Genomic DNA, 22649 nt, shown 5'->3' on the forward strand with positions numbered 1-22649 from the left:
CTCCCACAAACACACACATCGTAAACAAGAGCAATAATCTTGTTTATTGTTTAATGCCGCACTCAGCAATATTCCAGCTATATGACAGCAGTCTGTAAATAATCGAGTCTGGACCAGCCAATCCAGTGATTGGCATCATGAGCATCGATCCACGCAATTGGGATACGATGGCATGCATCAACCAAGTCAGCGAGCCTGACCACCCGATCCTGTTAGTTGCCTGGTAATCTTGAATGCAATGTTGAACCCTATTTCCTTTTCACCTCACATCGGATGTTGCATACATGAAGTACTATGGACCAATTCAGGGATGGATCTTGGATACCCCACTTGTGTTGAGAACCACCATTCCTTTACATACAGTTTATCTGATAATTACATGAACAGTGTTACCCATAACAAGTGAAAATATATTTAACCTTTATTATGCATCCATACATAATACATAAGAACACTGTTACTTTATTATCTGAAACAGCTTAGACAGGTCAGGTTTAGGATACATAAAAAAATAACTTATTTTTCATCACTGTCCAAACCGGAAACATTTGCCTCATGTTAAAGTTATCATTAATTTTTGTGCATGCTTAATTCAGCTCCAGTTCTACATCTATAGTTATTTCCCGAAGTTCCATTTTTTATGTAGCCTGTCCTGATGTTCATGTATTGATGCTTATTTATAATTTTGCAAATGGGGAAAACTGGTTTGAAATCTTAAAGTATCATCTTTCAGAAATTGTATAGTGCAACTGTCAATTTTGTTTGGAGTTGTTTGGAAATAAAAATTAAATAAATGTTTTAAATATTATTTTGTTTTTTTAATTCATATTTTTGAAAATATATGATTACAAAATATATGAAACAAGATTATTATTTTTCATTTATGAAATGTAAATGTAAATAGAGATATATCTAAATATCCATATGAGTATGCTTATTGCTTATGTAATTAAACATTCTTCTAAAAGTGACATGTACAATAATAATAGTATAAACATAATTAACTTTTAAAACAAAATATGTAAGATAGAAGTCAAACATACGAAGAAAACCAAGGTAGATAACTCTAAATGGGCACCTGCTTCCGGAAAATGACGGCGACAAGATGGCGGAGGTTGTTATGGTAGAAAGTTTTGGAAATTCTTTTGGTGACAGCTGATATACGCAGCTTTCACTTTTCAAGTAGTGGTTTTATCTAAAATGTTGGCAATTGTGCAATGGAAGACGACCCACGGACAAGAAAAAAGGTAAATATAACCTATGATCCAAATGTCTAGAAACTAGAAATAAATCAGCTGTTCTCGTTTTAATCAGTTGTAAACATACATTAAAGGAACATTATAGAAAATACTGATGATTATTAGATCAAGGCAATGCACTCAAGATCTCAAACAATGAATTAAACCATCCAATTAACTGGACATGATGGAAGAATGATTGAAGACCGCTTGCTGTAATTTTGTAATAAAAAAGTTCACAATGATTGTTTTAAAAAAATAGATCTATAACTTTCGTAGGCCTGTATAAATTGATAAGTTATTTCAGCTTGAGTTACATTTATAATGAAACTATCAAGGTTTCAGATCGATTCAATTTCTGACAAACTGACAGACTTGTCATCCAATACGTCCTTTGTATATTAGGCTAGACTTCTACCTAGTATCTTATCTTTAACTGTTAACAAAATCATAATGATATCCCAGTGCCTTTGGTCTCTACCAAAATCACTGCACTGTATCAATTGATAAGCCGACGACATAAGTATTTTAAGATTAACAACAACACATAGATTTTCTACAACACCAAAATATTGAATTTCACTTCCTTGTTTTGGGATATATTTTTTGTCTCAGAAACAAACAATCTGTCTGATAATGGATTTATAAGTTTTTGCTCTGGTTTTGACATTTTTGGAGTTCTTGAATTCTAGAGCAACTGTTCGAAAGAGAACAATGAGACTTTTCCTGGATTTCTAAATTGATATGAATAACCAACTGGCAATTTATATGATTATATTTTGAATGATGACAATAGATTTATCCCAAGTTTAGAAGATAAGAACTGTGATGATGATACATTTACTACTCGTCGAAATACAAGATACGATGTTGTAATGACTACAGGAAGGACCTTACAGACTTATGCTGTACATTTGATGTTCACATGCTAAATGGTATTTTAAGGAAAATGGCACAAGTGTGGTTGATTATATTTTGTGCGCAACTGATCTGTTTAATGTGTATGATTTTAACCTCCATACTCATTGCATATCAGACTACTTCCAATCAGTGTTACATTACCCTATGTGGACAGAACTGTTACTGAAGAGCGTCAAGAAGAGTTGTTTTCGAACATACCAAGGTTTAGATGGAAAACTGATATTTTTAATGATTAAATGTTTGATGTTTAATCTGACTTAAGCCTTGACCAGTGTTCTCAATTGTTGACAGTGAGCGTCTGTCTTGCTGTTGACAAACTAAATGAGACAATACAAACCGACGCTTTGGCATGTGGTGTACAAGTTAAACATTGCATTGCTATACAGGATGACCAAGCTGTATGGTATGATGAGGCATGTGAACAATTAAAAAAGAAGAAATTTATTCTTTTAAATGACTTCAGATTAATGGAAATATTATCACATTATTTGAATATTGCAAATTAAGAAACAGTTATAGAAGCCTATGCAGAAAGAAGAAAATGGATCACGAAGAAATAACAATAAACAAACTCATACATAGCTGTGATGGTTATAACAGTAAATGTTCTGGGGGAAGATTGGTTCACTTACTGAGTATAGTTTTACGCCGCTTTTAGCAATATTCCAGCAATATCATGGCGGGGGACACCAGAAATGGGCTTCACACATTGTACCCATGTCAGGAATCGAACCCAGGTCTTTGGGGTGACGAGCGAACACTTAAACCACTAGGCTACATGACCGACCCTGTCCTGGTACTTCTGCTGCAAATATTATCTGTGGTCAGTGGACTCCTTAAAGAATGGGTTGAACCTAACAGACATCCCAATAGACATGGACATTCTCAAACTTGCCAAGGCTGTAATGAACGACCACGATGAACAGTTGTGTGATCATGGTCAGGTGATGTTTGTTGTGATGAGGATGTTGACATGATGTTGAAAAGTGACATCCCGCGGGATGAGATAGATGAGATTGAAGCCGACGTAAAAGAATTAAACAAGGCAAGGCAGCTTGTCCAGAAGGCATTGAAGTTGAAATGATTATTCAGGGATAATTCTAGGGTGGGGCCTTGTGCTTTTAGCCCCTAAATTTGAAAAAAGGCCCATATTTTCAAATACAATTGAGAATTTTAACATTGTTTTGTATGTGCGGACCTCTGGAATATTTGAAATTTTCACATAAAGGGGCCATGTCAGAAAATTCCTAGGGTGACCCCTGATTATCTGTTGTGTGCATATGTTGATGCCATATTTACTTCTTATATTTAACAGTATTATGCAAACTGGTGTATTGCCAGCGGAATGGATGTAAGGAATTATTATTCCTCTTCATAAAAAGGGTAATCGTAATTGTGTTAATAATTATCCAGGTTTTTCTTTGATGGATATTTTAGAGAAAATATTTTGTGTAATTTTTAATAATTGTTTACGGCGGTATGCAGATTACTTTGAGAAGAATCCAGATGCACAGGTGGGATTGCTTAAAGGATACCGTACAGCAGATAACATATTTACTTTACAATGTCTGGTGCAGCAATATCTTTCTACAAGTGGTGGGAGGTTTTGTTGGTGATTTGTGGATTTGGAAAAAGCTTTCAATTCTATAAATAGAAATTTTACTTTGGCATTCACTCATATAGAAATGGTATTCATGGTAAATCATTCATAATATTAATGAATTCAAAGATTATAGCAGCAGTAGAAATGTTTTGAATCATGTAGCAGTGTAAGACAGGGTTGTCTTGAGCATGTTGAGTCACTTCTTTTTGCTATTCATTACGGAATTTCACACTATATTACGAAATGCACAACTCAGAGGTATATTTGTTGGCTCTGACTTTCATGAACAGTTAGTGTTACTTTTCACTGACTTTATTTGTATATTTGATGACAGTGTTATTGGTCTACATAGAAAGATTGACATCCTGCATAAGTTTTGTATATCTTGGGGTTTAGAAGTTAATATGGAATAGTATGGAGGTTTCAGTTTTTCATGAATGGTGGGTCATTGACAGTAAACCATTAAAGACGTCTACAGATTATAATAATCTTGGGGTGTTATGTTCAACTAGATTATCTTGGACAAAGTGTAATGTTACTCTTGTTAAGGCGCTTCTTGTTATTAAAAAGCTATACAATAAATTTCCAAATTTGACTGTCAATGTACTACTTAAAATATTTGATAGCAAGATAAAGCCAGTGTTATAATATGGGGGCTGAATTATGGGGCTTCCAAGAAAGAAAATTTTCAGATAGATTTAATATAAATTTCTGTAAGTATGTATTGGGAGTTGGTAAACATGATTCAAGTAATGCTGTTTTAGCAGAGTGTGGGGGAACAGGCATATGTGTTGATTAGTTTTTTAAATGTGTGACTTATTGGTGGGAATCATTGAAAATGCCTCAGGATCTTTATCCAAAACAATGTTATTATTTACTTATGAAAACATTAGACTTGACAGGAAGACATACCTGGGTGTCATCTTCATATGGTTTTGGGGTTGTCTGGTATAATCAAGACATGGGCAATGATAAACACTTTATTTCTACTTTCAAGCAAGGACTAGTGGATTGTAATAAACAACATATATTTGGGGAGATTATGTATTCTCCACATTTCGTGCATTATAAACTGATTAAGTCAATGTTAGAGGTTGAATATTGTGTGGCTAACATTCATGTAAAAGAGGTAAGAAGATATATATGTCTACTTAGTCTACATGCGTTGCCACTGCAATGTAATACAAAAAAGCAAAGATTTTGTATGATTAAGTGGTACATGTAAAATATGTGACTGCAGATACGTCGAGGATGAACTCCATGTCATGTTTGAATGTAAAGCGTATAATTCATTACATGTTATTGTATTTGTATCTTTGAAAATGGTTCAAATGTTGTTAAATATTCAACTCTATTGAACTGCAATTGTAAATCACGATAAGAAAATTGTTAAAGATATATCAGGGAAGCCTTAAACTATACGCAATCATTATTATCACATGACCCTGCTCAATAATGCTTGGTATTCATTTTGAATGTGTCCTACTCTCTTGAATAAATGATTATGATGTACTGTATTTATCATATGCAGTTTTTGAAGCTATATTAATTAAGCCTGAAAAGTCCAGGGGTGCTTGTGATTGCCCTGAAGCTGAAAGTGTTAGGGGTCCTACACTCAGTTACTACAGGAACAAACATCAAGGACCCCAGGTCTCCCCATAATTTTGAACACATATGTTTTTCCCCATTAGTTTAAGCCTTTAACATTGTTTGATGTCAGGAAACTGTAGAAAATGAAATAAAGTAATCAGGGTAGTGAAAAGCAGTGTGTAAATTTTGGGGAAAATAAGCATGAAAAATAAAAATGTCCCATCATTAAGGACATTGTCTTAAACAAGACACTTGACAGATGTTCAAAGGTCAAGACTAACTATTTCAACAATAAGGCAATTGAATCCCGTAAGTCAACTCAGTCTTTTTGAAACTACAGCTTTTAAAATCACTGGATACCATTGCATTCATTTCTGATTTTCCTGTGCATCATAATTTTTTTATCTTCATTCTGTTATGATAAATATCCTGGACCCATTCACCAGCATGGTTCAGAGGACAGTTGACATGACTCTTAAAAAATAACCAGCCAATCAAATTACACTTTTCTGTCATGACTGAAAGACCCAGTTCGCTATACATGTTATATCAATATTACTTGACTTGTCTTGTTCTGTTGTTACAGTTATAATTACAACTGGGAACACCTGGTAGCAAAAGGACTCCCACCTTGAAGCAAACTCTTAAATTTTCCATTCGATCTCTGAAATATTGGTTAGGACTGTCAGCAGAGTCAAAGTACATAGAGGATAATATCACAAACAGACAGTAGGCACACTAGGGGTAAAAATATATATAGCCCATTGTGAGTTTTTAATCTCAAAGAAACAGTTTGAGCCTCTCACTTGTCATAAAAGATACTGTGTATTAAGTTTCATGTCTTATTAGTATAAATGAAAACAGTTTTTTGCCGATTTATGATTGGGGGTTACCTCCCTTTCCCTATTGACCTACTTTAAAACTATTTTCATCACTGAATTTAGGTCGATTAGTAAATCAGAAGAAAAGTGTCATTCGGACATTTTTCATGATTTTATATAAAAAAATGTATATATAAAAAAGATTTCAACTTCCAGATTAGTACTGCATCTGATAAATGAAAAACAAACAATAGTTCACACCATCTTGGAAGTGCGATGCCAAAAGATAATTGATTGTGTTTTATTTTGTTAGAATAAATATTTTTATGCATATATTATTCACCGTTTTCAGAATCCCAAGGATTTTTCATTTCAACTTATAGTAAAACAAAAAAGAGACGGCCCTATGTTTTTTGTCTAAAGTCATCTTTCACAGTCTGGTCTTGAAATATTCGATGACAAGAAAATGATATGTTGTACGTAAACTAACCTGAAAAGCCAGGTAACAGACTCATGGTCTTCCTAAACTCAGAAGACTGCCTCCGTTGTTTCTAGTAGAGCGTCTGCCTGGGGAGCGGAAGGTAGGGGTTCGAAACCAGGCCACGTCATACTAACAGACGTTGACAGATGGTACTTGTTGTTACCCTGCCTTGCGCTCGGCATTAAGGGGCTAAATCAAGGACTGGTCAGTTCAGGGTCCGTATACTGTGTCTTGTATCTCCATGGGCTAGCACTATAAAATCGGCATTAGTCCGGACGAGTACAAGCAGCCAGACACACATATGCTTGCACATTGCTATATAAGTGCAAAAGTCTTTAACACAACCTTAAACCCCATATCACCTCACCTCAGAAGTTAAGGACGCGTGAAGATTACGGGGTAGAATAGGTCTTCAGCAACCCATGCTTGCCGTGAAAGGCGACTATGCTTGTCATAAAAGGCGACTAACGGGATCCGATGGTCAGGCTCGCTGACTTGGTTGATACATGTCATCAATCCCAACTGCTTGGATCGATGCTCATGATATCAATCACTGGATTGTCTGGTCCAGACTCGATTATTTACAGACCGCCGTCATATAGCTGGAATATTGCTGAGTGCGGCGTTAAACAACAAACCAACCAACCAACCAACTCAGAAGTTAAGAGAATAGGTTGTATTTGTTTCATGAAGTCTTCATTACTGGCGATCACATTCAATATATAGTACACTATAGAAGTATTTTAGACGCACGTAACTCAATCGCTTTTCTTCTTTGAAGATTTGAAGCGTGGGATTTCTTGAAATTTAATAAATAAATAAATTAAGTTATAATTCAGAATTTTTGCTTAGTTGACAGTTAAACAAACAAAAGAAAATCTTATACTTAATCGTCAGAGATACGATAATTAATTGTGCTGATAATACTCACAGCTCCTGAATACTCCCTCTACACCTAGTCCACCTCAGAACATCAACACTCACAGCAAAACAGCCATTCAGGATGAAAAACAATTACTTGCTATCAACTAATAAGCATGACAAAACATGACAAATCATGACAAATCATGACAAGGCATCAACAATCCTGTAGTGAGGAACCAGGCAACTGCCTCATCGTCATGTACCGGTATTTATTGGGTCAACACAATGGTGTGACACAACAGGGACACAAATGCTATTTGTATCGTGGAATTCCACAGGCTGAAGTAGGGTGGGTTCCACTTGCTTGCCACTGAATACAGGTCACATTACTCCACCCTTCCTGTAATCTGCCTGTCACGAATGCTGTATGCCTATGATGACAGATGGGCACAAACCGTATGTTTGTAGAGAACATTTATTATCTAATCTTTTGTCCCTTTTGGGTGTGGCACTTTAGGGCCGACTGTATGAACTTGGTGTATGCCATTCATCATCTGCTAGATAGGTATTGCATGTATGTGGGACAGGCAGGCAGAGGATATAGGGGATATTGAGTCAGGTAGGGGAGGAGAACTTCTGCATTTGTTCTTGTTTTTTTTTTTGGTGAAAAATACTAAGTTGGTGGCTTGTAGTTAGTCTCATGCTTACATTGTTTATTTATTGAATATTTGAATATTATCATGATTATTCTTATCATGTTTATTACAGTTTATCTTCTGTTTACTGCTAAAAATATTAACATGAATAATATTTGTTCAGAATGCTGACATCAAAACCATTGCTGTTTCATTTTATTTTAGTATTTCTTTTTCTGGCACTATTTTCACAGATTATTATTTTTTTATTATTTTTGTGTGTGTTTGTGTGTATATTCATGATAATATATTTATCAGGTTGATCAAATAATGTTTTTGATGATGATGCATAGATAATGCATTTTAGTTTAATTTAGACACCCATCATAGCATGGTTAGGCCATTTGTCATTTTATTTTGTTATTTTTAAACTACTAAACTAAGAACCAGAGACCATATCGGTATATGACATTTAAAAGCATATTTTTAGTAACCATGATGATTAGTTAACACACAAAAATGATTGTCAGGTGAAAACATTAAAATGAAAAAGTGTTGTTTTGAATGAAAGGTCAAAGAGTTAATTCCCTTTCTTTCTCGTTCCTGAAATCATTTAACAACTTTAGCAGAGAGAAGAAAATAGGGCTGCTCCCTCATCCCATGCTGCTTCATAATTACCATGGTTACTGTCCTAAACAATTAATTTAAAAAAATTATATTTCAATCTTTCCATCAGCATGATCAGTTCCAACATAAATCACCTGTCTCTGGACAAAAATATTTATCATTTCTCGTTAAATATAAGTATGATATTTGGAGAACATTAGAGAAGGGTAGTAAGTTTATAGTATGTATGTATGTATGTATGTATGTATGTATGTATGTATGTATGTATGTATGTATGTATGTATGTATGTATGTATGTATGGTATGTGTGTGTGTGTGTGTGTGTGTGTGTGTGTGTATGTATGTATGTATGTATGTTTATTGAATATTTGAATATCTTCTGTTTACTGCTAATAATAAATAACATGATTAATATTTGTTAAGAATGCTGAGATCAAAACCATTGCTGTTTCAATGATCCATGCTGATATATAAACATGTTAAAGAGACAACTCTTTTTTTATTTTTTAATTCCTCAAACTACCAGCTCAATCTGATGCTGAACATTGAGATGAAAATCTCACTATGCTTACAATCTGATGTGAACAGCATCTGTCAAACCGTCATATCACTCAAATTCTGTTGAAAGTGTCGTGAACCTCAACTCACTCATTGTTGTTGTTCTTCCAGGGCTTCTTCAGCAACCAACTGAATCGCGGTCGGGGCCCCCGTGAAGAGATGGGCATGTACAGCCGACGGGTGCTCAACAGTTACGATCTCAAACCCCCCGACTACTACGTGAAACCTCAGTACCTCATTGAGGAGAACGTAGAGAAAGTTGTCAAGGTCAGTTGAAACCCTGTGTAGAATCTATGTATGTGTAACTGGCATTTCAGTGACTAGTCTCAATGATGAGCTGACTTATGTATTGCACCTTCTTTATTCTTTGAATGGTACATTTTCGTAGAGATGCTGGTACTTTTGTCAAGTCTCTTTGGTAAGAATGCAGTGTCTCGTGCATACATGATCATGTTTGTATAATTTTTCAATATAAAGGTTACATGATTTACAGCTTTTCCATTTGACAAGAGGTTGGTCCCATGACTGCGAAACTGAAGATCAATAGTGCATGAATGACACATTTTGATGTTCATACGTTTTTCAAGAGACTATATTCTTGAAATGACGTATATTCTTGAAATGACGTAAACACTGACAGGCTATGTCCACATCCATGGGGAAACCCCTGGGAATTCCCAAGCACAAATTAGCACAGAAGTGTTGTTTCTGATCATTTAGACCCTTTTATAATCTTGAACTTAGTGTTTTAGCACACATTGGGTCAGAGAGTTTGATTGCATGTTCGTTGAAGGACATCCTTGTTACGACCACTCCTAGTGAACAAAACAAAGAAATGCACATCCTAACTAGTAGTCATGACTCAATCCGTGCCTAGACTCACAGTGACAGTCTACAGCAATCTATAAATTTACCTTAGTATCTATTTAACGCATCTTTACAATCACCGTTCAATTACCGGCCAATGATCTCCCGTCATGTATCCGTCGGCCATTTTGTCGTTTTGTACTTGATGTAAATTTATTACGCTTCGCAGTCACACTGAATGGTTTACTGAGGTAGCTCTTAACAGACCCTTCTCAGCTCATAATGATATTATTTGAAAATAATTGTTGTAAACAAACTACAAAAGATGTCACTGTGAGCATACGTAAGCTCATGTCGCCTCTCCTTTTGAGGAGCTGTTCCATTCCGCGATGAAGGTGGTTGTTGTATTGCTGTAGGTGTAAACAAGAAGTCACACATACTTAATAGAATTGTGTATAGATATAGATACTTAGATGTATAAAATAGTGATACAAAAATTTAAAAGAGTTGACTTTTACTTTAAGTGAGTTCATTGGAGTATGGACCTTCATAGACATGAAAATGATTTCAAAATGCATTTGACGTCGACTGACATAGCAAATTTCTTGGTTGGCACTTGTGGACAATAAACAATCTCATTAAAATCAGATCTTAGTTTTCGCTACCGCTAAACAAAGATATGAGGACATACCATTACGGGTCACGTCAGAACAACCTTTCGCGAATTTTGACCGACCAATGAAATGACTGACAAGAAATTGACATTAGCCAGTCAAGCTGGCGACTACGCTTCGAAACATATTTTGACGTATTCTAGATTAAAAAAATTAAAACTAATAAGAAGAACATTCTGGAATGGCTTATAGATGGCCTAGATTGTATGGATATAATCATAAAGACCATAACTGTCATTCAGAATACCCTGTGTTAAATATTTGCATGATTAGAAAACACATTCTGACTGTCACTTTCATGATCTGGTAAGCGGCGCTCTGACTGGTTGGATGAAAGGTTGTTCTGACCTGACCCGTAATGGGATGTCCTCAGATCTTAGTTTAGCGAAAGCGAAAACTAAGATCTGATTTTAATGAGATTGGGACAATAAAATGATGAGGTGTTTGGTGAAGAGGTGTGTGGGGCGTGTGAATAAGTTATGGTTCATGTTAGGGCGTAATCAAAAGTCATTACATTCAGTCAATAACACGAACCCTTTGTTTTGTGTTTCAGTATGCAGGGATGATCGATGGAGTGGTGGCCGACATCGACATCACAAACAGGACTGATGTCCTCAGAGTCATTGACAAGGGAAAGGTGAGATATTTATAAAGCAGGTTTTTGGTTAGAAATAATATAACTTACATTGATGCCAGTTAACAATGGTAGAAAGGTGTAACATGAGGCTACACCATAGAATTATCCCAAATTAAAGGTTGTTGTTTTAGTGGATTAAGATTCCTCACAGTGTCATCTTGGTAACCATAGTAACAAAATGGATGCTGTCGGAAGACCTCTATGCTATACTGGACCCCATCCACAAGACCATCTTAGTGCTGTAACTACAGGTGTCCATTGAACCCCAAATAGCATTAAGTTACTGTCATGTACTCAATACTGAGACTGCTCACTGAAAACAGCTAGAAGAATATTGTGGAAGATATATTCACTCATGAATGCTCACACACTCTGACACATGCCATCAATCATTCAATCAATCACTTTTTATCTCACTTATTATTTCAGAAACAAGGTTTCATCCCGCCAAAAGTTGGATACGAGCATGAAGCAATCTTCAGCCTGAGTGTCAACAACATCAAGATCAGCAGATACAACCAGTCAGAGGTATTCTTAGACGTCTTTGAAATACCTTTGACACGTACATGACATATGGATAAAATACCATCATTAAAAAGAGAGGATGTTTGAAATATCATTATGATTTTCATGTGTTAATAACTTCAACTGACTCTGTTTTCGGGGTGGTCGGATAGCCTAGTGGTTAACGTGTTTGCTTGTCACGCTGAAGACCCGGGTTCGATACACGACATGGGTACAGTGATATTGTGGCGTAAAACCATACTCACTCACTCTTAAAGAGTTATCTCCCTTTTCTAGGATCTGTTGCTACGGATACCAATGCATGAGATTGCAGCTGTGTGTTACATAAAGGATGATGGCCAGCATATTCTGGCACTCAAACATGGTAGGTTGTATTTAACTTCTTTCATGTTACATTCTCCTGAGGCAAGGGAGTTAACTGACTATAAAACTCCTGTTTCCACCCTTGCTGAAATAGACTGGAATTTTGGAGTTGCAGTTTGGCTGGACAACCTATGCATAATCCAATCAAAATCGCGTAACGAATTAGACATCTGGTGGGTAAATAACATGGATTTCAGCATGCTGATGTCCGTCAACTGCAGGATTTGCAAAACATGTGTACCGTCAACTGGGCGTCGACAGATATTTTGTCAAATCTTTTCATGATTTTAATCAAGGTGCTCAAGTGATCTGATGCACTTTGCTGGGTGAGACATGTTTATTACAATAAAGATCTTAATTATTGATCAGATCGTCTCGACTTGGCGCCACCATTTTGTTTGAAGCAAATGCAAGGGATGTGAGCAATGTAATCTTATTGGTCAATAGGAGGGACATAGAAGGGACACAACTCATAATAGCCGCTATAATCAAGCCTGGAAATTCCAGCCTGGTTCGGCAAGGGTGGAACTGGACATTTATGCTCAGTTAACTCCCTTGCCTCGGGAAGATGTTCTTGTTACTGTTTCTGTTCTTCACATAAATCTGATTTATTCCTTAAAGCAATAATCATGATAATTTTGAATTAACACGTCTCAAAGATGACCTAGTAGCTGTAAACTGTTGCAGCCTAACCATCACCCCTTGGCTAGAATAGGTCCCATCATTCTATCACTTGTCTCAAGAGGTGACTCTCATATGGGCTCAAAATTAACATACAACATGGACAAAATTTAGACATAATGAATTATGGTAATGAATTATAAAATGATTTATTTAGAAGATGTTTACACAAGGATCCCAACTGCCGATGTGGCAGCCCTTGTGGAAAATCATGTTATTGTTTCATTGAACGTCCATTTTGAAATAGCTACAAATGAAATGATGCACTCACGTTTGTTAATTGTGAAAGATGCAGGTAATGTTATTGACTTGATACTAGTTGGCAATGCAGCTTTACCTTATCATGTCAATGAAAACTTCTTTAGGAATATACATACGTTTGAGTAAGCAATGTTGATGTACATACGTTTATCTGTTTCTCTTCTGGGGGCGGTCGGGTAGCCTAGTGGTTAAAGCGTTCGCTCGTCACGCCGAAGACCCGGGTTCGATTCCCGACATGGGTACAATGTGTGAAGTCCTTTTCTGGTGATCCCCGCCGTGATATCGCTGGAAAATTGCTAAAAGCGGCGTAAAACCATACTCACTCACTTGTGCAAAATGCTTTTCAAGAGATATATGTTTAAACTGAAAAAAGAGGCGACAAAATTGGAATGGGTGGTCAGGCTTGATGACATGGTTCATTGTATGGAGTGGTGCTCATATCAACCTCACGACTGGCCAGAGTCGGTTGTTTACATGTCGACGTGATACAGCTGGAATATTGCTAACTGTGACATAAAGCAACATATAAACTGTCTAGCCTATTAGTATGCATTGCAGAGCTCGAGATAAGCTGCGTATCTGCGTAAAATATGCATCGGAAATGCAGAAATACGCAGTAAAATAAAATCCAAGCGTATCAAATACGCAACGAACATTACAGATACGCTACAAAAATAAAACTTGTGCGTATCATCAAAATATTGTGAAGAAACCCTGCGTATTCGATTAACAAATCAGCAACTTATTTTGAAATTATAAACGAGCATTCTGTCCACCTTGCCAAACTCCACGATGACAGTTACATCATGATCATTTGCCATCACACTTTCTTGTGGAAGTATCGTGGTATTTTTGAGTCCTATAAGGCTCTCGAACCCACACGACACCAGTTTGCAGGGACTAGATGAATAGTGTTTTTAAATATTTAACTTAAATACCAACATGTGTAAAAACTAGTGGGTAACAGAAATTTGAATACCCAGATAAAATTACTGATACCCAATGATTTTAAAATGCATGGGTAAAATACCCACAACACCTAATGCTTATCTGGAGCTCTGGTATTGTGACACTGCTTATTCTGTCCTCCCTTCTAGGAACACTTGAGGAATGCAGTTTGTCTGTCCTCTACTGCGATACAAAGGTAAGACCCAGACGGACTTGTTTAGGACTCGGAAGCTTTGGTTCTGTCACAAAAGTCCACTTAGGACTATGTTACACTGGAAGTTAAAAGTCTGACCTCACAGGGAAGGTTAATAGATGACTTTCACTGAGACTTGTTTAGCTCATATCACCGCTATAAGAAACGTGAATACCATACATGTTGGTTCATATATGAAGAATTATTCTTTTTCAAGAGACATTAGATGGGTTTGATGTACGGGAGCATACTGGTATGTTGTGTGAACTGCATCATGTGACGTGATAGATCCATGACTCAAAATGTACCATTTGTCTTGTGCAGGATTAGCGTGTAAAGTTTGGAAATCACCGGCAGCATATCGTGATAAGAATAAAGACACTCTGTGGTAACACTTGACAGATTGTTAGTTTTGTCATTAAGTGGTGCACATTGGAAACATCTCTTCTTTACGTACATACTTCTCTATATGTTTCTGTGGTTCGTGTGTTCACTGAGACTGGTTGTGTTAGACTCCTTATGCTTGTTTTAGGAAACTCAAAAATTGCAAAAATATGATCTTTTAGATGTTGCAAGTAGGATTATAATATATATATATGAAAAAGAAAAATCCAGGAAACATTTTTCTTGAAGCATAGCTTTGAATGGAAAGCCTTAAAGTTAGTGTCATATCCATCTTCATTGGAGTTTATTGTTAATGAAATTTGTTAACAGACTCTTTGAAACTATAAAGGCGACTGCTCTAAAAGTATTAATTTAAGAAATGTGTGAAATTGGGGTTGTCAGACATGTCATTCAGGTTGTATAATAAAAAACTTTGATGTCCAATTTGATGCCCTTATTGATTGCCGTCAAGTTATAATTATAATATAGATACCCAGATCCAGAAGGGAAGTTAAAGGGTGTGTAACACCCACCCACCCCACCCCACCCACCCCACCCCGCCCCACCCCACCCCACACCACCCCACACCACCCAACCCCACCCCACACCACCCACACTTTTAAAAATGGAATTGTATTGGATATACCTAAAGCATTTGATGATATGTTTTCCATCAATTAACATCACTATCAAACATAAGTTGTTTCACAAGTTGTTTTAATTCATCTGGCAATAATAATCTGCTTGTAAAGTACATAAGGGGTGGTGGGGTAGCCTAGTGGTTAAAGCGTTTGCTCTTCACGCCAAAGGCCTGGGTTCGATTCACCACATGGGTACAATTTATGAAGCCCATTTCTGGTGTCCCCAGCCGTGATATTGCTGGAATATTGTTAAGGTGGGGTAAAACCCAACTCACTGTAAAGTGCATAACTCCATATGTGATGCATGCTTTCAGGGCTGCATTATAATTACCTTGGTCAGTGTGCACTCAAGTTTTCATTCTCAATGCCCTGGGGAGTATACAACCCAAGCTGCCTGTAAGGCGCTAGAAGGGTAACAGTCACATTACCATCTCATCCTACTGGGTACCCATTCAGTGCTGGGTGAACACAAGTGCCTAATCATTTGATGATATATCTCAACAAAACAATAACATGACTACCAAACACCAATTGTGCCACAGAGTTGCTTGCCTTCATGTTGCATGTTTTATGTGAATTGCCCCTAACTGATACATATGATAGTAAAGTATCCAACTCAAATACTGTCTTCTGATTGGTTGCCATCAGCAAGCAGCAGAGGAACTGTGTGCTCTGATTGGCCAGTGTTTCCAGCTGGTGTATACCGAGGCCACCATGCAGCTGTTGGATTCTCGCATCCCCGGAACCACGACCAGCGTCTCTCACAGTGGATCAACTGGGGGTACGTGCAAGTTGATGACACTTTTGACTTTTCATCAGTATTCTCGTGTTATAATAGGACACATTTGACCATATTACATATTTTCAAATTTGAGTTCATTTGTATGGTGGAGATTCCCAGGCTTCAAATACTCAATAACCTGCCATTCTGATTTTTTAATATTTTTCACACAAAAATTATGGGTTATATTTTGTAGCGCTCTCTTACCATGTGTACTATGACAATGTTTATTTTCTTATTGCATTGGTTTGCTTGTCTGTTGTTTAACGCCACACTCAGCAATATTTCAACTATATGCCAGTGGTCTGTAAATAATCTGGACCAAATAAACCAGGAATTAATATTATGAGCAATGATTTATGCTGTTTGAGTTTGATGACAGGCAATCAACCAAGTCACGTCACTGACGACCTGATTGCTTTGGTCAACTCTTACGACCAGCATCGGTTGCTGGGACTTATTCGGACCCAGAATCCCATCAGTGTTTTTATTGCATTAGGAAAATGGCGTAGCCCAGTGGTTAAATCATTTTCTCTTTACACTGAAGACCTGGGTTCAATTCCTCATATGGGCACAATGTATGAAGCCTGTTCCTGGGCCCACTTGCACAAAGCGATCTTAGCGCTAAGATGATCGTAACTCCCATGCTTTAACATAGGCTCACGATAGTCTTAGCGCTAAGATAGCTTTGTGCAAGTGGGCCCCAGTATCCTTGCTATGATATTTCTGAAATATGGCTGGAATATGGCTAAAAATGGCATAGATGTATCACTCACTCTAATTCCATTGGCGGTAGTGGTGACTTAGTGGTCAAAGTGATAAAAGTGTCTATGACCTACAGTTTACAATTTGGGTAGCCATGGTAACATTGGGCTCTCATCTCATTAAAGTGATTAAACTAATATAGAGTGGCATAAATGAAATACTGTTATTAAACCTGAGTCACTCACTCCCATCTGATAGCTCAAAGTGACCACACCCTCTGAACTAGATCACTCTTTTAATATCATTCTGTATTGCTTGTATTAATTAAAGTACAGTTATTGTTAATAGTTTTTATCTCATAGAAACCATTTCAGAGTCGACAACGGTCTTTCCCTTTGGACATGGTGGACGTCCTTCATTGTAAGTTACTTGTTGAGTGTTGATTATGCATGCTCTTGTGTTGTCTTTGGCATCTTTGGAACTGGTTCTCCCTTCTTTTTAAAACAGAGGGATGATTTGGTCCACTGAAAATGTAACTGTAAAATGGTAAAATATAGGAAAACTCTAAAATAATTGTAGGGCCCAATTCCTCAAAGCCATCTTAGCGCTACAATGATCGTAAGCCTATGTTAAAGTATGGGACTTACGATTACCTTAGCGCTAAGATCGCTTTGAGGAACGGGGCCCTGGACTGTAAATATGACATGATCAAGTACACATAAACATCTAGCATCATGAGATAAGCCAATTATAATTACCGTATTCGACGTAATAAGCACCCTGCTCTAATAAGTTCCCACGGCGATATTTGCTAATATATTGGCTAGTGAACAATCCCAATTAGCACCCCTTCCGATTGATCAATGTACACAAGACTTATTTATTCGCGTATAATACACACTCGTGTGTTATATGCACCCTTAATTATGGGCAATTAAATTCTGGAAAACTATATCTGCTGTATATAAACATTTCAGGCTGTCAGCATAAACCACGAAATTTATCTTTCAACTCTGTTTTTTCACCAAAATAATATTCTAATAAGAACCCCCTATTTTTAATTTTGAGAGCGCCCTGGGCGCTTATTACATTGAATACGGTAAGTGTGTGGCCTATGATGATTTTGTTTACCAAGTTTGCACTGTTTTTGTTTAGATTTCCTAAATGGGTCAAGGACTTTGAGTATTATATATGTTTGAATATTAGACATGCCACCTTACCTTTTCTTGTCCTTTAGAATTATTGTGGTATTTTTCTTTCAGTTTGACATCATCAAATCTAGATCTGCCAACACGTCAAGATTCCATCCCGAGACGATCGCCCCGCGGACAAGAGCGTGTGCCGAGTGAGAACAGTACGAGGGGGAGTGATGTCAGCATCCCCACCGACCTGGTCAAAGACTACATGTTTAAAGTTAGTGTGTTGTTTGTATATATTCATAAATGTCTCTTTTCTTACTGCACCAAAAAATCTAACAAATTTCTACCTTTAACATTGGTGATATTGCTTCTGGAGAATGACTGATATTTTCCCATATAGCTCTGGTTCTCAATTCAACATAGGATCACCATAGTCTAGGACCTGCATCTCTTAAGGCTTTACTTTGGACTTTGTGATACATCTGAAATCTAAGATCTGATGATTGCAGTTTGGGGGCTTTCCTCCCATATTATTAAGGTGTGATATTACTGAAATACTGCTCAAACTATGTGGTAACTACTTGGGCTAGCTTTTTCTTACCACCTATCACAAAACATCACTCTATTGTTATTGGATAATACATTGGAATGAGCCTAAATGAACCAATCATCAATTTAACAAAATCTGATTGATAGCAATGAGTAAGTGAGTGAGGGTTGGGTTTAACGTCGCTTTAAACAGTATTCCAGTTATATAGCGGCATATCAGCTTAATGTGGGAGGAAAGCCAGAAGTGATGCAGGTCTCAGACGTTTACCACAACAAACTGGTGCTGACAAACCTAGAAACATAATTGGGGCGAACCGGGATTCGAACCCACAATCATAGGTTTCTGGCGTGCCCAAGGGATGCAACTCTGCACAGCGAATTGCAGCACCTTAGACGACTGGGCCCCCTGATAGCAATGGTCCCTGGTTACCTGGGGTGCATGAACATGAAGAATATCACACAATAACCATCGCAAAATCATATCATAAGGAAGCAGTATCAGGAGGCTACTCTGTTTATTGACCATCACATGAAATATTTCAGCTGCATCAAAAGCTGAATCCGGATGAGTTGCGTCACTTTGCTGAACTTCTGCGGGACTGGCATAATGACCTACCGATTGGAGAATTTTGTGAACAAGTGCTAAAACTTTACGGTCAAGATAGGAAACATTTGTTAGCAGGTGGGTATTTTAAATTATTAGCAAGTCATCCATAGTTTTCCATCATCATTGTCTTCATCCACAAACTGTGATGGATTTAGCTGAAACATGGCTGCCAGCATCCACATTGGAAAAACATGCATTCAGTCGTAAACATCTTCTCAGAAACCACAGGACCAATGAAGCTGAAATTTTACATGTCGTCCCAACCATAGATGGCACCCCAATTTGTTCATGGGTTTGAATCTGTTTTTCAATATGGTCTCCAACATAGCTTCAACATTGTTGTCAGGGTGCTACTTGGGGAACGTGGTCCTGGACAATTTGCTGACAGTGGCACAAAATAACATTCACTAATCCTCCTGTAACTTGTTATTAATCTGTAATTAATGATGCTGTTCAACTGACATGGCTAAGATGAAGATTGAGGATGAACTTGTTAGGATGATAATACATTTAATATTAAAGCAAAGTCAGGAAAAACTGTTTTATTTGTTCAACATTGATTCCGTGACTGTCACAAGCTCTCTGTTTGATATTACTGAATGGATTTGGAATCAATGTAGTCATAACATTGAATATTGGTTTTCTAGAAATGAGTCCTTTCATCCCATCTGCGGACTATGGTCAATTTGTCGAGTTTCTCCGCAAGAATGGCATCAACATCCCTGAGAACGGAACACTCTCCAGCTCCAGGAGTAACCCAAGAATGTACACGTAATAATTATTGGCTTCTATATAGCATGCACATCAGTCATTGGCAGGGAGGAGGACTATTGCCCTTTACAGAGCACCCTAATCTTAAAAGTAACAACAAATTTATCTTATCGGCTGAAGGGGCCCCAAGAGTAAAGGCAATAAATTAGCTTCCAGGCTAAGATAGGAGAGGATTCCAAGGGCTAAGCTAGTTAGGCCTCCAGCGTGTTATGTTAATATCAGACCAAATGAATGAATGCTAACATCTGAAATATTTTGAAAGAATATCAAGTGTATATTTTTTCAAGTTGACTTCAAGCCTGATGTGTTTGTTCCAGCAGACGGTCAGTCAGTGAGTTGTCAACAGCGAGCACTATCAGCAACGGCAACATCGACGACGTAGAACAGATTCTTAACATGGTCACAGATCACATCGCTCGTCTTGATGCCAGCGTGGATGTGGAAACAAACCCCGAAAACTTCATGCATGGAATCGATAATTATTGATGTGTCTTTCATTTAATGTTTGATCTGGTTGAAACTGGTAGAGAAATCCAGAATATTCCGGTATGATTGATCCTTAAACACAGGATCTAAGACTACACACTGCTTCAGGACCCTCTCTGCATAGGATCTTGGACCATATGGGTACTGGCTCTGGTATCTTTATATATGAGATTAAAGCTGACCGAGTATGATTTGAGTGCATCTTTGAAAGATGCTTTTGGTGATTGTGTAACAGTGAAATAGACAGAATATTACCTAGACCCAATGTTTATATAGATAACTTTTGGCCTTCAGTTCTATTGGGTACTGGGGAAGTGTTCGTCGTTCATACTGATGATCTGAGTTTGGGTACAATTTGTGAAGCTCATTCTAGGATCCCTTACTGTTATTGCTGTTTAGGACATTTGGACACAGTGGGACCATTTGGGCAAGGGGAGAGGTCAATTTTCCCAATTTCATTTCATGAGTGGGTGAGTGAGTTGGGTTTAATGCTGCTTAAACAATACTCAAGTTGTTTCACGGCGTGTGAGCATATGTTGGAGGAAAGCCAGAAGTGATGCAGATCTTGGATGTTTCCGAGTTTGGTGAAACCACCGAGCAATGGTATGGTGTTGACAAATGTAGAAACAAAATCATGGCGAGTCTGGCATTTGAACCAATGATCATACATTTCTGACATGCCTAGGGGGCGCAACTCTACACCAGAGACTGTAGCGCCACCTGTGTCCCGTACACCTTGAATTAGTAGAGCGAAGGATTTACAATACAACCACGCACTGGATCAGGGTGAACTGGAATTCGAACCCTTAAGTTTCAGGCACATCTAAGAGATGTAATTCTGCAAGCAAATTGTGGCACCTGCCCATCCATACACACCTAAAGCTAATAAGCAAAGTCCTACACGGGTGGAATTGCATTTGAAAAAAATGAAGGATTTCTTTTACCTGTGCTAAGGGTGAGGAAGAATAACACTTGAACATCTTGATGATTTACATGTCCTAAAAGCATTTGATTAATAAGGGAGTGAGTGAGTTGGATTTAACGCCGCTTTTAACAGTATTCCAATTATATCGCGGCGTGTCAGCTTTATGTGGGAGGAAAGCCCCGAAGTGATGCAGGTCTCAGACGTTTACCACTTCGGTGAAACCCACGAGCAAGGGTATGGTGCTGACAAACCTAGAAACATAATTTGGGCGAACCGGGATTCGAACCCACAATCATAGGTTTCTGGCATGCCCAAGGGACACAACTCTGCACAGCGAATCGCAGCGCTTTAGACGACTTGGCCACCCGTGCCCCCGATTAATAAGGGAAGCAAGTTCCTGTGTTTCCTAGTCAGTTGAAGAGTGATACCAGTACCTGTAGAATTGGGTCCAAAATGTCTAGCAGAGTTTCTGAAACTGTTCTGGATCTACCAGCATGAGATGTCTCTGCTTGTCAAAACATCTCTTGAAAGCAAAGTTATTTAAAAGAAACAGGTGTTTCCAAAATACCTTGAATTTTTCATGATGTTTATTGTTTTTTTGGCAGTTGTTAGGGTATACGTGTTGGCAAAATCATATAATAAATTGGTCCTAATTAAATTTCAAACAATTTGAAATTATGACCTACAAGCCTACTGTTACTGCATAACATATTTTGTGAAACAATTTAAGACTGCTTGTCTCATCTGTAGTTTAAAGTTTATCTGAAAAATATTCTCAATGTTACTGTTTATTCAAACATAATTAACTCAATCAACACCTCGAATCATGTCAAATATTGCATTACATTACATGGCTAATACCTGCTTATGTTGTTTAAATGTACATATTGCTACATTCATTGACATTTTATCTAAGACATCACATGCAATGTATATACACTTACCATTCTGATTTACTCTGTAAGAAGTGTACATTGGGATGTGATAACATATTTATTGTGTGCCTTAGATCTTTTGACTATTTTTGTAGTCCTTCCCATGCTGATAAACAGTGCTGCAGTCTGTGACTTGAGCCACTAGTCTGAAGCCTGTGTCTAGTTCACTTTACTCTGGTCTTGTCAGATTGGTTTATATTTGTCCATATGCCAAGACAGAATAACACTGAAATTGATACCAAAATTAGTTCGGGCTTGTTGACTTACAAGCTTTGGGGAAAGATTGTTGTGGGATCTGA

At 37.5% G+C, this 22649-nt stretch overlaps 1 protein-coding gene across 7 annotated transcripts; it reads left to right on the forward strand.

Annotated features, from left to right (window-relative positions):
* Positions 1-1087: 1087 nt before the first annotated feature.
* On the forward strand, positions 1088-21618 carry LOC124135606 (cerebral cavernous malformations protein 2 homolog). 7 transcript variants are annotated; one of them, XM_046501001.2, is made up of 12 exons: positions 1088-1247; positions 9450-9605; positions 11373-11456; positions 11886-11984; positions 12258-12345; positions 14384-14430; positions 16101-16233; positions 17301-17358; positions 18201-18351; positions 19170-19308; positions 19881-20004; positions 20322-21618. In XM_046501001.2, the coding sequence occupies exons 1-12, from the start codon at positions 1218-1220 to the stop codon at positions 20488-20490; spliced, it is 1278 nt and encodes a 425-aa protein (XP_046356957.1). In that variant the 5' UTR covers positions 1088-1217; the 3' UTR covers positions 20491-21618. The 7 variants fall into 7 exon arrangements, with proteins under 7 accessions (XP_046356957.1, XP_048255641.1, XP_048255643.1 ...); XM_048399684.1 differs by lacking the exon at positions 1088-1247 and adding an exon at positions 7875-7974; XM_048399686.1 differs by lacking the exon at positions 1088-1247 and adding an exon at positions 7875-7974 and having other exon boundaries at positions 19881-19998.
* The last annotated feature ends 1031 nt before the right edge of the window (positions 21619-22649 follow it).

Source organism: Haliotis rufescens, unplaced genomic scaffold (genome assembly GCF_023055435.1).
Source record: "Haliotis rufescens isolate VD_foot unplaced genomic scaffold, xgHalRufe1.0.p SCAF_2, whole genome shotgun sequence".
Lineage (NCBI taxonomy): Eukaryota > Metazoa > Mollusca > Gastropoda > Lepetellida > Haliotidae > Haliotis > Haliotis rufescens.

Coding starts and splice junctions, on each gene's coding strand:
- LOC124135606 (XM_048399684.1), top strand. CDS start 7,939: ATGCTGTATGCCTATGATGACAGATGGGCACAAACC. Junction 12,346..14,383: donor TATTCTGGCACTCAAACATG/GTAGGTTGTATT, acceptor CCTCCCTTCTAG/GAACACTTGAGGAATGCAGT. Junction 17,359..18,200: donor CATGGTGGACGTCCTTCATT/GTAAGTTACTTG, acceptor TTTTTCTTTCAG/TTTGACATCATCAAATCTAG.